Genomic DNA, 15,795 nt, shown 5'->3' with positions numbered 1-15,795 from the left:
TTCAGTGCATCAGGCATTTGATGGGCCAGCCTCTCTTGTTCAGCTGCTGATAATGGCGTGTCAGGGGAGAGAGGTTATGGTTATGGCTCCACCCCCTACACATGACTCAGCCGTATTGCCTTACTTCCTTGGCTGCCTGGCTTTCCTCCACCGGCATTTCCCACCACAGTGTCCTCCTTCACATCCCCTCAATCCATCTCTCCGCAGTCAACCGCAGCCCTTGCCCTGAGATTGCTCCACAATCCCTAAATTCCAGCTCCCAGCCACTGCGCCGTCTAGGGTATGTATGGCAGCGGCAAGGACTATCTGATTCTCATTTCATTTCAGTCAGTCCAGTTGCTCAGTCGTGTCCGACTCTTTGCGGCTCCACAGACTTCAGCACACCAGGCCTCCCTGTCCATCACCAACTCCCAGAGTTTATTCAAACTCATGTCCATTGAGTCAGTGATGCCATCCAACCATCTCATCCTTTGCCCTTGGTGAGTTGGGGAACTGAAGCAGGGGTCTGATCCCCACATTCGGGCGTCTGAGTCAGAGGAGAAACATTTAAGGCTGAAAGGGAAACAGCTGATTTGTGGCAGCCTAAATGGCTCCAAAATCACTGCAGATGATGACTGCAGCCATGAAATTAAAAGGCCCCTGAAAGAAAAGCACTTTTATGTCTGAAGGTGTATTCCTGATGTATCCGTGGAGAGAGATGTATTCCACGTCCATCTACTACTCTGCCATCTTGTTCCTCCTCCTTACTGATCTTAATTTTTGCTTAAAGCTGTACTTCTAGCTTCTCTCAGATAGAAACTTGGAAATTTAATGAAATTCTGAATTTTATATGAAAGTGAAAGTCATTCAGTCATGTCCGACTCTTTGTGACTTCATGGACAGTCCATGGAATTCTCCAGGCCAGAATACTGGAGTGGGTAGCCTTTCCTTATGGTAAAGTTTTTTTTTTCCCTATGGACTTTCTATGGTAGACTATTTTTTTTTCCATATTTGATTTTATCTCCTTCCATTTTGTTATTTCTTTTTGCCAAAAAAAGTGTAGGTTTATGATGAGGCTCTAAGCAAAATTGGACTTCTTATTGGGCTTTTTTTGGTTTTTTTTTGCTGCACTGACTGCAGTGGCGTACAGGATCTTAGTTCCTTGGCCAGAGATTGAATCCGTGCCTCCTCCATTGGCAATGTAGAGTCATTATAATAGCAGGACTGCCAAGGAAGTCCCCTTGTTGGACCTTTTAAGTGGACTTCATAATTATAATCTTTTCAGCTACTTAATATCAGTCTTTTTTAAACCTAAATTTTCATGGAAGGTATAATTGATACTACCTTTGATATCTAAAATCTCAAAGCTGGAGGTTTTTATTATCCACTGTGTCATTGAAAGATTACCTGTAGGCACAAACGTGTTTCTGAAACAAGTATTGATGAAGTTAATGAGGTTATTATGAAGCTACTTTGAAAACAACCATCAAAAGTTTGTTATAGTCACAGGCTAATGACATAACAATACAATGATTTGTGTTCTACTCACTATAGGAAAGGGAAAACATATATAAAACATCAGTTTTTTATTTCCTACAGTATAGTTTTTGATGGGATTGGTCATGTCTATCTTGCTTGTTTTTTAAAAAAAATCAAGAGATTAATAGCATTTTGTTGACCCCCACATCGTAATGTTTTTACCTTATTATAATTTTTCAGTTTTAGGCTTATATGAATAGTACCTGTTGATCGAAGCATATGCTATATGAAGAACTTGGCACCAGTTTGTGTAAGAGAGTAAAGTTTAGCAGATTAGTGAACTTTACACTGGTTTATCCATTATTAATAGCTGAAGCTTAAGTACAAATTAGAAGCTCATATTGAAAGTTACTTTAACATTCTAAACCAGAGGTCACCTCTACCACTTCCGAGTATGACAGGTAGTGACTCCATGTTCTGAGAGTAAAGCCACTAAAATTATATGTTACTCATTAGCCTGAGGTTGAACAATGTCACCTCTGACTTCAGGTTTGCTGATCACAGATCATAAAGGTAGAGAATACTTTGAACACTCTCAGTAGAGCCTTTCTACTTGTCTTCTCACAAAGCTATTTGGGGAAAGATAAGTGTCATCAAATAATTATGTGTCTGTGGGTTGAGTGTAACTCTTAAATACTCTTACTAGAAATAAAATATTATAACATTCACTTAATATTTTGGTGGTAGGAATATATTTTATGAAATAAACCTTCTCTTTTTAAAATGGATTTACAGGAAGCAGAATATATTCTAGTAACTGCCCTTGCCATTTCTTTATAGTTCCGTGCTACAAGCGGTGTAAACAGATGGAATATTCAGATGAATTGGAAGCTATCATTGAAGAGGATGATGGTGATGGGGGATGGGTAGATACTTATCATAATACAGGTAAGAGGAGAATAGAATGGCATGTGTTTAATTTGTTTTAAACTCTTTTGCCATCTTTTATAACAGCCTTGATTTAAAAAATAAAGAAAGCAACACAAGGCATAGTTTTGTACCAGAAGATTTTTACCTGAAAAGAAGCTAGAGAACAAATTAGGAAAAAAGCCCTTGGAGTGTACCACATTTTATAGTACTGTACTACTTGCCACTACACACTGCCAAATATACCATGAAGGCAAAATTATTGCTCTCAGTTGAGATTCACTGAAGTAGTCAGAGGTCTAAATAATCTGCACAGGAAAAAGTACCTCTTTAAGTTCGTTTTTCCTCTGCTCTGAGTAAAGGACACTGCCATCTGTTTTCTTAGATGATTCAGAAACAGATTCAGGACTTGAGTTCCTTGATTTGAAACTTTCTTGTTCCTTAATGAGTTGAATATTGTTATGTCAAGGCTTAGAGAAAATAACTGAACAACTTCTTAAAATAATTTCAAAATCATCCTCTTTCCTCAACTGAGTAGTTCTGTAGAGCTATTGGTTATAGCACTATGTTTCTGATGTCAAGTTAGTGAGCCTCTCAGTTGTCTAGTTGTATTCCTTAATCCCTGTCCCAGAATCCAGGTATTTACAAAAGCATTCCTCACAGAGATAAGCAGGTGTTGGAGTGATTGTGCTATGCTGTCCCTCGTCACTCAGTTGTATCCAACTCTTTGAGACCTCATGGACTGTAGCCTGCCAGGCTCCTCTGTCCATGGGGATTCTCCAGGCCAGAACACTGGAGTGGGTTGCCATGCCTTCCTCCAGGGGATCTTCCCAACCCATGGATTGAACCAGGTCTCCATATTGCAGGTGGATTTTTTACAGTCTGAGCCGCCAGGGTAGCCCAAGAATACTAGAGTGGGTAGCCTATCCCTTCTCCAGGGAATCTTCCTGACTCAGGAATCAAAACTGGGGTCTCCTGCATTGCAGGCAGATTCTTTACCCACTAAGCCATTGGGGAAGTCCTTACATGATTGTGGAAGCTAGCAATTCTGAAATGTAAAGGACAGGCTGGCCAGCAGTCTGAAGACTGGTAATGGTCAGTTGATAGAGCTAGAGTCTGAGGCCAGTCTGGAAGCAGAATTCTTCTAGAGCACTCAGTCTTTTTTTCTTAAGTAAAAAGTCTCTTAAGAGACTAAGTCTCTTTTTCTTAAACATCTCCTGATTGAATGAGGCTCACCTACAGTAATCTGCTCTAAGTATACTGATTTAAATGTTAAGCACGTTTAAAAAATAGCCTTCAGAGTAACATTTAGACTGCTGTTTAATCAAACTATGGGATACAGTAACCTACCCAAGTTGACATATGAGATTAACCATCACAACTGGTACAGTGTTACCTTCATTAGAATCCTTTGAGCTTTCTTTTTCTTTTCCAATATGTCCTCCTTTTAGAAGAGTCTGATTTAATGGGATGCTACTGCATTATATTTAGATGGATTGAAGAGGTTTATTTTCTTTGTTTCTGTGAAGTAGTCTCAGTGAGTTGTAATAGAAATCCATTATGTTAATAATCATATCTATTATAAAATAATTTCTAGAAAAACTACTCTGATATAAAAGCTTTATGCTCGAGCTGTGGATTGTGACTGACATTTTCTTTGAAAGTGAGTCTTTGGATTGGATATATTGAACAGATATATCAAAGCTTCAGAAGATAAACAAAGGAGCAAAGCATATTTTGTGTTTAGGGTTTTTTTTTTTTTTCTTTACTGTTTCCCATCCTTGTTAAATCATTTGAAAACACTGATGGATATTTTGAATTAGAAATATATTTAGCTGACTTATGATACTACCACCTTCTTAATGTTACCTTCATTGAGATAAGTGGTTTCCAAGGTAGCTGCTTAATGAGGAACCGTGGACAGAGCATTGAACCGAAGAGCAGGTGTGGATTTGAATCCCAGGTTCTTCATGTAACTGAGATTTATACAAGTTTCTTTCTCTGGAGACTTTATTTCTTTATAGGGAGAAACCATTACTGTGACTGCCTTACAAAATAGTGTTTGTGAGGACTATATAAAATATAGAAGCGGTAAAATAGAAAGTCTCATATAAATCTGATGTGATATTACTTCCTCTGGATGTCCTAGATCTCTGAAGCAAATAGCATATTTAACATAACCATTGTCTTGTTGAGAAAATTTCATTGCAGGTTATATGACCCCTATAGTCTTCACTTTCTGTTTACTTTCTGAGAATATTTATTTTGATAGGCTCACACAAGGAAAGTAAATAAAATAAATGAAGGATATTAAATGAAGAAAGATAGGCTAGGATAATTTATGGTAAAATATTAAACTGATATTTTAAAAGTTACTATTTTTAATTTTAAGAAGTACCTTTGTGATTATTTATTCCTGTTAGAGTTCATTTGTAAAAGTGCTGCTAACATTGCTTTCTCATTTCAGAGAACTTTTGAGAATTTAGATAATGTTAAAGTGTTTTATATTGCTCAAATCAGGTAAATTGATGATCTTTACAACTTAATTTTAGTAATTTTCTGCTGAATTTTAAACAGGTATTGCAGGAATAACTGAAGCAGTTAAGGAGATTACACTGGAAAGCAAGGTAATGGTTAATTCATTATGTTTTTAAGTTCAGTGACCTAGTTATTTGCTTATATATTTATTTTGAGGTTATTCATATCATTCATATGCAAGCTCTTACTATCAGTATTTATTATCAACTCTTTTAAATTCCAGCTATTTTATTTCCTCTCATTTTTCTGCATCAACATACCAAAACACTACTGTTGCCCAGAGCTTCTCTTTTCTTTACTCTCAAATGGTTAAAAAAACATTTTTTGAGACTGTAATTGGTTAAAATCTATAAATTGTTACTATTTGGGAGGATTTCTAGGCCAGTTTATAAGAAATGGCTTTTTATTTTTAAACAGACGTCCCACAGATTCTGTAAGTGGAGGTTTTTGAGGGGATTTACTTACTTGGTGATTACTGTAATAGATATCTGATAATACCATTTTTAAATTTGTAGTTTAAACACTATCTTAAGCAGTTTATTCATTTCTTCTGAAGTTTTGTAATTTACTGCTAATTTGAGGGGTTCTTGGTTTTTGTTCTGTTTTTCATTTTGAAAATTTAAAGGAAGCTTTATAGCATTCAAAATCATGACATTTTGAATGAGTGAAAGCTAAATCAGTTGGGTATATTGTACAGTTTATTTGAAGGAAGGGTAAAAATATACAATTGGGTAGAAATTTTCTGCTTGAAACTTTTCAGTTAATTTAGACTATATTAGCTTTTCATTTCTAAAGAATGATTATAGTTGTCTTCATATTTTTATATAGTTGTTTGAAATATTATAAAATACTGCAAAACACTTCACCTCTATATTTTCTTAACTATTTTGTTAAATAGTCCATTCTCTTAGAGGATAAAATATTTGACAGAGTATCCGTTCTTTTTGTCTTTCTGAAACAGTTAGCTGCAGCAGTTCCTAGTTTAAGACCATCGTATTTGTGTGTTTCTGTCATTGGGATCTTTTGGGATTTGTTACTGGGGCTTAACAGAAGGTGTTAAAAACCAAAACAAGGTTTTTTCTTTCTTTTTCCAGTGTACAGTTTTATGCTTGCTAGGGATTAAGGTTCAGTTCCTTAGTCTGAGAACTCATCTTTTTGAAGTTCTGCTTTTTGGAGAATTTGACTAAGGAGAAATTACATAAATGACTTTGCTGCTTCAGAAGCTCTTGTTTATTTCAGCGATTAGTGTGTATGGATCAGACTTTGGGAATAATAAATGGGAGAGTGTGGATCCATTGTTTTGATAGGTTTATGATAAACCCTCTCAGGAATTTTTAATAAATTTAATAATGGTTAATATGGTACTTAGTATCCCACTTAGCATTCTCATGTCTTACTAATGGTTGAGTACTTGGAATAATTTACAACTAGAATTTATATTCCCTGTCATTTCCTGTTTAATACAGAATTTACTGATTTTTTTTTTTTTATAATTTAGTGTTTAGAATGCATTCTATTAAAATTATATAAATTAGGTGAAACTAAATGTCCAGTTTTTTGACCTACTACATTGACTTCAGATTTTTAGAATATTAATTTTGTGAAAATGATAATTGTATTTTATATTAGGCTTGTCTTTGGTTAGCATTATTTCATTTTAATGCAGATACAGTTGAGAAATTGAACTGAAATCTTATATGTTATAATAATTGTAATTGCTTAATTCAACCAGGAATGTTAAATTAGAGAATATGATAGTATTTGATTTGTAATAATATTAACATGTAAATGTATTGTGGTTTATAAATATATATATATTTCTCCTTTAAGTGTATGAGTTAACTTTGAACTGACTTTCTAATACTATTGAATTAGTTAGCTAGAAATATTGTTTTGTCAGAAGTGCAACTGGCAACAATTTTTAAATGACTCCTGGTGCTTCTGTGATACTTTTTATATTTTTCAATCACAGTGGTTAGCACATGGTTTTTAATGATTGGTTTATGGGTTTATCATATGAAGTAGGAGATTTTTGAGTTTAAGAAATATCTCATCATGCTTACTTTTGCAGTGGTTAACACTGTGCTGGCATGTGGGTGCTCAGCATTTGAACTCATGAACATATTTAAATGACTTTAAATATAATTAATTTCAAAGGACAGTATAAAACTCAAAGATTGCTCAGCTTTATGTGAGGAGGAGGAAGAGGAAGATGAAGGAGAAGCTGCAGATATGGAAGGTATTTGTGTTATGGATTTGTTTTAATCACAATAGAGTATTGACTTTAGAATATATATAATTGGTGTGGATTAAGAATTCTACTTTATTGAGTTCTGAATTTTAACATTGAACAGCCTAGAGAGGATTTGTTTAGTTTAAATTTAATCAGTGCAGAACTTATCTTGCTCTTGGACTTTACGGAGAGCATGGCCTTGATAGCATTATTTCTGCTAGATCAGTATTGATCATAAATATTTAATGCTGGAGACAGCCATAGGATACAGATTCTTAAGCTAATTCCTAAATTCTTTCAGAACAGAAGAAAATTTGTTCAGGGATTTAGTATTTTCTTTTTCCTTTTTGGTAGCATCTTACTACTTAAACCTTATGATAGTTATTCTTAATGGGGCCTTTTGAACTATATGGAATCCTTTCACTGCTTCCTAAGAATCTGAAGTGCCTTCCTAGCATTGCCAGTTGAGAGTTGAGACTTAATGTGTTAGTGAATCATAGTTACAAGAGATTGAAACCCGTTATACTAACAGAACACAGTAATACAGATATAAAAGTATATGGCTATTCAAAACGTCATATTTCATTAGCATGATAATCTTTAATATGAAATTTCAGATATTTAAAATTAGATGGAAGAAAGTGCTGTCACCAGGACAACCTCTCTTGTTAAGTCCAGATTGTTAAGCCCAATCTGTCTTTACAATACTTACCTTCTCTGTATATTTATTTGATTCTGTTAACCTTTTCCTCCATTGGTTTTTATGACATGGGATTTACCTCCTCCTTGCTTGACTGTTTCTTCTAAGTCTTCTTCCCAGGCTCTTTTACTTCTGCTTAGCTGCTAAATGTTGGTATTTTATGGTGCTTCACTCTTTCTCCGCTCACTCCCTACATTCCCAGGTAGATTTTTATCTACTCTTGTAACTTCTATAATTAGAGACTGTAGTCTGGCAGGAAGAATGGTGTGTAAACTGCATTAGATTTTCTATGAGAGTTTAAATATGAATATGTGTATGTATAGAGAGAGGATTAGCAGTTGGAAAAAGGAAAAGAGTATGAAAAATGACAGGGCAGGCATTTTGGAGGCTGTAAGGTGGCCACATACCCCTAGTACCTAGAATTTAGTGAGATAGAATGCAGAACTATAAGGTAGTATCTGTAGAGATGGCAGGTGGTGTTTGCTGAAGAGGCAGCGGCAGCTTAGCCTAATCAACCAGAGTAGTCTTGACTTAAAAAGTGAAAGTGTTAGTTGCTGAGTTGTGTCTGACTCTTTGCGACCTCATGGGTTGGACTGTAGCCTGCCAGGCTTCTCTGTCCACGGGGATTCTCCAGGCAAGAATATTGGAGTGTGTTACCATGCCCTCCTCCAGGGCATCTTCCCAACCCAGGGATCGAACCCAGGTCTCCCACATTGCAGGAAGATTCTTTTACCATCTGAGCCACCACGGAAGCCTTTGACTTAAAAAAGTACCTTTCAAAACGGATAAGTATCTTTCACTTTTGTTTCCAAAATTACTTTTGAGCTTTCATGAAACCTAGCTGTATATCTGATCTGTTCCTAGATTCTAGTGAGAATTTTATCCTTATTTCCATGTATACTCCTATTCGCTGAAATCCAGATGAGTTTACTTGTAACCAAAATTGATCACAGGAACCTCATATATTGTGTCTATGCTCAAGACATCCATATCTAAACCCCAGCCCAGATCTACTTGTTTAGATTCATTTCCACATGGAAGTCTCATAGTTGTCAGACCACCTTCTTGCACAAATACTCATTTCTGGAATCTGTCTCTGAATGGTATACAGTTGTCAAGTTGGAGCAGGAAACCTTATGAATAAAGTACTGTTTTGGTACTTCAATACTTTGGCCACCTGATGTGAAGAACTGACTCATAAGAAAAGACCCTGATGCTAAGCAAGATTGAAAACAGGAGGAGAAGGGGATGACAGAGGATGAGATGGTTGGATGGCGTCACTAACTTGATGGACGTGAGCTTGAGCAAGCTTCGGGAGTTGGTGATGGACAGGGAAGCCTGGTGTGTTGCAGTCCTTGTGATCACAAAGAGTCGGACATGACTGAGCAGTTGAACTGAACTGAACTGTTTTAGAGTTCAAGCTGTAGAATTGCCTTAAATATCTGACCACCTTCTAGTATGTTTGTTACATTTCCCTTGGATAGAATTAAAGAATTGCTATATATGGAATTTTGCTTAACAAGTGTCGTTGGTACCTAATAAAACAGTTAATTTTCATCCATTTTTCACCAAATATTTATTGAGCAAGACAGTATCTATATATCAGATACTACCTTTGGTGCTGGAGATAAAGCAGTAGACATGATCTCACAGAGCTAATATTTGATTTAGGGGACACAGACAAAAACAATAGATAAAGCAAAACATAAACTGTCTCAGATGGTTGTAAGTGTTAGGGAGAAAAGTAAAGGCAGGCAGAGACAGGGAGTCTTGTAGTAGGATGAGTGTTGTAAATTTTAAATAGGTTGGTTAAGAGAAACCTCACTGAGGATATGCTTTTTGAGTATAACCTGACAAAAAGTAAGCGGACAAGCTGTTTGGTTATCTGAGGAAGAGTGCAAAGGCCCTGATGTGGGAACACATATGACTTATATAAATACTGCAAGGAGGCTCCTATGTTTAGAGAGGCGTGAGGAGAGGGTAATAAGGAGTGGAGTTAAGAGAGGTAACCTGGGAACCAGATGGTGTAGGGCCCTGACTTTAACTCTGAGATGAGAAGCTGTTGGGATTTTTTTAAGTAAAGGAACAACACAATGAGATTTTAAGATCTCGAAAGAATCGCTATGACTTCAGTGTTGAGAATAAAGACTGAAGGGGTTTGGGACAACAGTTAGGCATCTACTTTGATAATATAGGCAAGAAATGACTGTGACATGGGCTCAGGTGGTAACTGGAGGTGATGAGAAACTGAAGATTCTAGATATTTTGAGGCTAGGGGCAAAAGAGTATTTGTTGCTGGATTGAATGTGACATGAGTGGTCATGTGTGACTCCAGGGTTTTTGACCTGAGTGTGTAGAAAGATGTTATTCAGATGGGGAGTGAATGGCTTTGGAGGGGAAGTCAGGAGCTCAGTTTTTGACATGTGATACTTGTGCTGTCCCCTAGTCATTCATTCGAGTCATAAATAACAATTGGGTATCAGTGTTTGCAGTAAGGGAATAAATTAAAGAGTCATCAGCATTTAAAGTCATTGGGACTAGATGAAGTCTTCAAGGGAGTCAGTGTGGATGAAGAAGAGGCACGTTCCAAAAACTGAGCTTTTGGTTACTGTAGATGTTGAACAGGACCAGCATAGGAGATAGTGAAGAAAAAGTTAGTGAGGTGGGAGGAAAGCCAGGAAAATGTAGTATCTTAAAGGCTGAGGAAGGAAAATGTTGCAAGGAAGAAGAAATAAATCATGCCAGATGTTCTTAAGATATCAATTAAGATGAAAACTGGGAATTTACCACTGGATTCAGCAAGTGGAAGTCACTGATGACCTTAACGAGCATGTCTAATGCAGTTATATAAATATCCTTGCATACCCTGTGGAGTCACCAAGGACTCTAGTATTATCTTGCCAGTTGGTATTAGTAATAGATCAAGCCTTAAGTAAGCCATACTTTCTCTGACACTGTTAGGTAAAGTGTCTGCTTCTTTAGAAATACAGAATTAGCTCTCTGATTTATTCAATATCTTCGATAGAAACTAAAACAAAAACCCAGGTTTTGCATTCTCTGAAGTAATATGAATTTGGTTTAGGAAATTATTTTGAACCTGATTAATCTTTTGTTGCTTTTTATAACAGAATATGAAGAGAGTGGATTGTTGGAAACAGATGAGGTTTGTAAATTGAGTTTTCTTTAGTTAATTTTTAACGAGTAAACTTGGGGATTAGTGTTCCTAATATCTTGATCTATCAAATGAGTTTTTTATGTGTACATTGTTTATAGCATATAACATTTTAGCTTTGAATTTTGTTATATCTGCTGTTGAATAAAAAATACATAGGATGGGATGATTTGCTAAAACATCACATAGTGATTTTAATGGTTGTAAATTTTTCTCCACTGTTACCAGGCTACTTTAGATACAAGGAAAATAGTAGAAGCTTGTAAAGCTAAAACTGATGCTGGAGGTGAAGATGCTATTTTGCAAACCAGAACTTATGACCTTTACATCACTTATGATAAATATTACCAGACACCACGACTATGGTTGTTCGGCTATGATGAGGTAAAAATAAAGAAAAAATTTACTGTAAATGTTTAAAATTTGAGGGTTGAATCTTTTGTCATTAAGTCCATGGGTATATATTTTGGCCTTTAAAGTTTTAGGAATCATTTGCTTTGTAATTTTGTGATTAATGTTGAATTTGATTCTTATTTTGAAGAAACTAGAAATTATTCAATGTGAAACAACACTGCTAAGGATTAAACAGAAATAATCTGTTACATTTATTCTTGGTCCCTAGAACTTACCCTTTTGAAATGTGAGGAAAATTGAAGTTGGTTTGTTATATTAAATTTTGTTTGGGATTATAGGTAGACATTTGCAGAATGATCATATTGCATGTGGAGTTTTTTTCCCTGTAGACTTTCACTTAATTGAATTAAAGGAAAACTAAAATAAAATTAACTTGTTTAACCTGTCTTTCCAGTGACTATAAATGGAAAACAAATAGGCCTAAAAGATGTTATAAAGTTATAAAATGTTTTGATAGCTCTGAACTTGCCTTTTTGTGAACTATTTTCTGTATTAGGTGATAGCTGATTTCACATAGCCTTGATGGACAGACTCTCCTTCCTGGCTACTTGATATAAACTTTGCCCCAAATAATCTGGTCATTCTAAATAGTATAGAATTTGAAATTGCAAGTTATGTGGAAGGTGGGGCTAAGTATATTATAAAGACTGAAGTTTAGGCCTAAAAGTTTTTAAATAGTAATTTCAAAGCATTTTTTATGGTTTCAGCAACGGCAGCCTTTAACAGTTGAGCACATGTACGAAGACATCAGTCAAGATCATGTGAAGAAAACAGTGACCATTGAAAATCATCCTCATCTCCCACCACCTCCTATGTGTTCAGTTCACCCATGCAGGTGCGTGTGTGTGTGTACACTTCATGGATTTACCACTTGAGAGTCTGTATAAACAGTGTCTGAACAGAAGAAAATTTACTTCATAAATAAAATTATTGTCTTCCTTAGAAATGTTTTTGTGTTTAAGTAATATGTAAGACCAAAAAAAAATTTATCAATTTCTTTTAAGTAATTCATTAAGAATATTTTTTTGTTCTTTGTGTGTTGTATTAGAGTATAGATTTTTGTGATTTTACTCCTGTTACTAGCTCCAAGAATATTTTGGAAGATTCTTTTTAAATTAAAAAATACTAATGGCTTGCTCTGTTGTGATATCTTTCTGGGAATGTGGAATATAAAGTTAACTTTGTGCTTTTTCTAGGTGACCTATTAATCTCCTTTTATTGGTTAGTGAAGGGAGATGTGTGCAGAATTTCTATTCTCCTCTACTTTTCAGTTAAGAAGTTTCCAACCCTACCAAATCAAGTACATTTTATAATTTGGTATTTCTTTGTATCAGTGTGTTATCACAGGGCTAAAAATGTGAAACTGAGTCTATATACATATCAAGGCATTTTAGGCCTTGCCTTGGCTGCTTCAGATTTTGACTTCATATTCTCAGGGCCAGTACATTTACTCTCATCTTCTAAGTTGACTGCTTCTGTCATGAAGGTTATATTCAGAGATTGAAGTGACGTTATTTAAGCCAGGATACATATAAAAGTTCATTTCTTCTGTATGATGCACTTTACTCAGTTAATTTGCTCAGGTAATTACTCTGATATCACTGTTTTATGTAGCATAGGAGATTAACCAGTTGGCCATGAGAAGATTTGTGGAAAACTTTAGATAAATATCCTTTATATAAAGGCAAAGAATTTTTTTCTAAATAGAATCAGATAATTTTTATCTGAAAAAATGTATATGTGAACTTTGACCAACTGGCTTTTCTTTAACTCAGTTGTGGCTTATTCTCAGTTAAATATTTAAGCAGTCAAAAATCACAGCATTATAAATATCTCTTTGTTGTTGTTTTTAACCAACCGTTTTCATGTAACTTTTTTGAATTTGTCTGGTTGGATTCTTGTTTTTTTCTCAGAGCAGAAAGCCCTTGCTCTGCAGTTGTACCCTGGCATGATTTCCCTTTCTCTGATTTTCTGCCCTACCCCCCCTTCCACCCCCACTATAGGAAAGCTAACTAGTTCCATTGTGTTCCTTTGTGACTACCATAGCTTTTTAAAATTACCCCTTCCCCCAGTAAAATTGTCTGCATGACCCAACAGTCTGGCTTGTTGGGGAGTAGAGAGGAGAATATTTTACATTATTACTGTTATATATTAAAATCACTGACAGTAAAAATTTTCACAAACAAAAACTTGCTTTTCCTATTTTGATCCAGTTGATCTATACTGATATTTTTTCTTTTACATTTAGGCATGCTGAGGTGATGAAGAAAATCATTGAGACTGTTGCAGAAGGAGGGGGAGAACTTGGTGTTCATATGTATCCTTACCTGTCTGTGTATGTGACTAGGGGCAAAGTGCTTCTGGGATTTTTTTTTTCCCCTTTTTGAGAAATTTAGCACCTCATATGTGGAAATCTTAGTGGGAGACTTTGTTTGGAAGATGTTGCATTGTGATAGTTCTGGCCTCGTTCAGTTGTTGAGCACATGTCCTTGTGTGAACCAGTTCGCTCTGCTTTGTTACAGAGCTTCAGAGCAATATGTGCTTCTAGGTAGCAGCTTGCCAAGTGCCTTTGTTTGTTCAGGAGGCAATGGCTGAGAGTAGGCAATTCATAACTGTTAACTCTTGATGAAAAAGAAACTCAAAATGCTTAATCTGTTGATGAAAGATGAGTAACCTGTGAATTTAGAGGATAACACGTGAATATCTTTTCCTCAGATATATTTAGCAGGTTGTCAAAAGTGTACTTTCCTATCAGGTAAAAAGTAAAGTTGGGTTTTGTCGATCTGAGATCTCTGAAGTGAAGAAAAGTAAAAAGCGCATGAATTCTATATCAGGTAGTCTTCAAATACAGTATTCTTATTTTTCTCCAGATATGAGCACCCATTTATTTTTCTGGGGTTGACAAGAGGAATTAAGTGAACTACTGGGTCCTGAAATACACATGCCCATAGCCTGTATTTGTGAAAAGCAGCCAGAGTCAATGGTTTAAATACCAAACATCTTGAATGAGTGGTTCATGCCACTCACTGTTAGATGTAGACTGAGAGGTTGCCACTGTCTTGGAACTGTAGATAACATGAGCATTGCCAATAGAATGTGTGTCCCTCAGAGAAACATTGAGCTGAGGTGATATTGAAACAACCGGGAGTTTTTGGTCCAAACCAGATTTACTGTTGAAAGCCTATTATTCATAATATGAGCATTCATCTCTATTTTTGAAGCTATATAGCAGCTTGAAAGACTCTGTAATTCTAATTGAGTCATCAATTAAAAATTAAGCTCTTAATGTTTCTAAGTGCATTGGAACATAGGAAAAAAAATCGGGAATTTGTTAAAGACAGTCCAGTATAGCAGATGCTATGGCAGGTACATATACTAACCAAGAATCAGTCCTTATGGAGGATTTTTACCTATTTTTTGTTCTTTTGCTTCAGTATTTTTATATTCTCCACACTGTCTCATTTTCTAACATACTCTAAAAAACTTACAGACAGTAAAAAAAGCCATTTCCCACTCATTTAAATTTGTGCAACAGTGTCCTTATTTATATATTAAAATATTTGGGCTAATAAGAACTTGGACTCTTTAAGAAGTCTTAACATGCAAATATTAAATCGGGATAAGTCAGGCATTCTTAAGTTATAGAGAGCCTTGTGTTGAATAGACACCAGCTTGCATGAATGAATGTTTTTTTAATATACTTGATTTAAGATTCTGTCTTCTATATATTTTTCTGAGTTATTGCTTAATAAAATGGACAATTACAGTGTTAGCTTAAATCAGAACTATTTACCAATCTGTTTTCCTTAGCTAAAAACCTTTAGGTATCTTCTGATTTTCTTGAAATTTGTACAAGCTGTCATTCCAACAATAGAATATGACTACACAAGACACTTCACAATGTAACAAAGAGAGCATAAAATCTATCCTAATTATTGGTTCTGATTTTTAAGGAATTAACCCATAGTGACCATTGACCATATTCACCAATATGTACAATTTCTCTAATAAAGAGACTTATGTTTATGCATTAAATAAAAAAAGTTCCACCACCAGCCTTATTTGTTTAATAAAAATGAGTGTAAAGAGACTTTTTTCCTTGCTTCTTATCAAAAAGGTGGTAATAGAATAGCATTTTTCTTAAGTAATAATAATTCTAAGTGTAGAAATATATCAGAATGATGGTAAGAGTATTTTTGGTTCACATTTATGAGGAAGGTATTTAAATGTGTATTTGTGTGTGAGAGCTGGGACTAGAAAATACTGCATGCTAGACTCCCTTTCCCTTCTTTCTCTTGCTCTTTGTTCCTTTTGTTTTCCCTCTGTCTCCCTAAGTCTCCTATCTGCTAATAG

General features: G+C 35.3%; 1 protein-coding gene across 1 annotated transcript in view; it reads left to right on the top strand.

Moving 5' to 3' along the window:
• Positions 1-15,532, top strand: part of ATG3 (autophagy related 3) — a 34,369-nt gene extending 18,837 nt beyond the window's left edge. The window contains exons 5-12 of the mRNA XM_065942943.1: positions 2,299-2,406; positions 4,963-5,012; positions 7,081-7,162; positions 10,985-11,019; positions 11,257-11,412; positions 12,150-12,277; positions 13,691-13,759; positions 15,267-15,532. Of these exons, the coding sequence (XP_065799015.1) occupies positions 2,299-2,406; positions 4,963-5,012; positions 7,081-7,162; positions 10,985-11,019; positions 11,257-11,412; positions 12,150-12,277; positions 13,691-13,759; positions 15,267-15,348 (710 nt within the window). The 3' untranslated portion in view covers positions 15,349-15,532. The remainder of the gene's footprint in view (positions 1-2,298; positions 2,407-4,962; positions 5,013-7,080; positions 7,163-10,984; positions 11,020-11,256; positions 11,413-12,149; positions 12,278-13,690; positions 13,760-15,266) is intronic.
• Positions 15,533-15,795: the final 263 nt, after the last annotated feature.

This window comes from Muntiacus reevesi, chromosome 8 (genome assembly GCF_963930625.1).
Source record: "Muntiacus reevesi chromosome 8, mMunRee1.1, whole genome shotgun sequence".
NCBI lineage: Eukaryota > Metazoa > Chordata > Mammalia > Artiodactyla > Cervidae > Muntiacus > Muntiacus reevesi.
The sequence above is the reverse complement of the archived record's forward strand: the minus strand, read 5'-3'. Positions and strand labels throughout refer to the sequence as shown.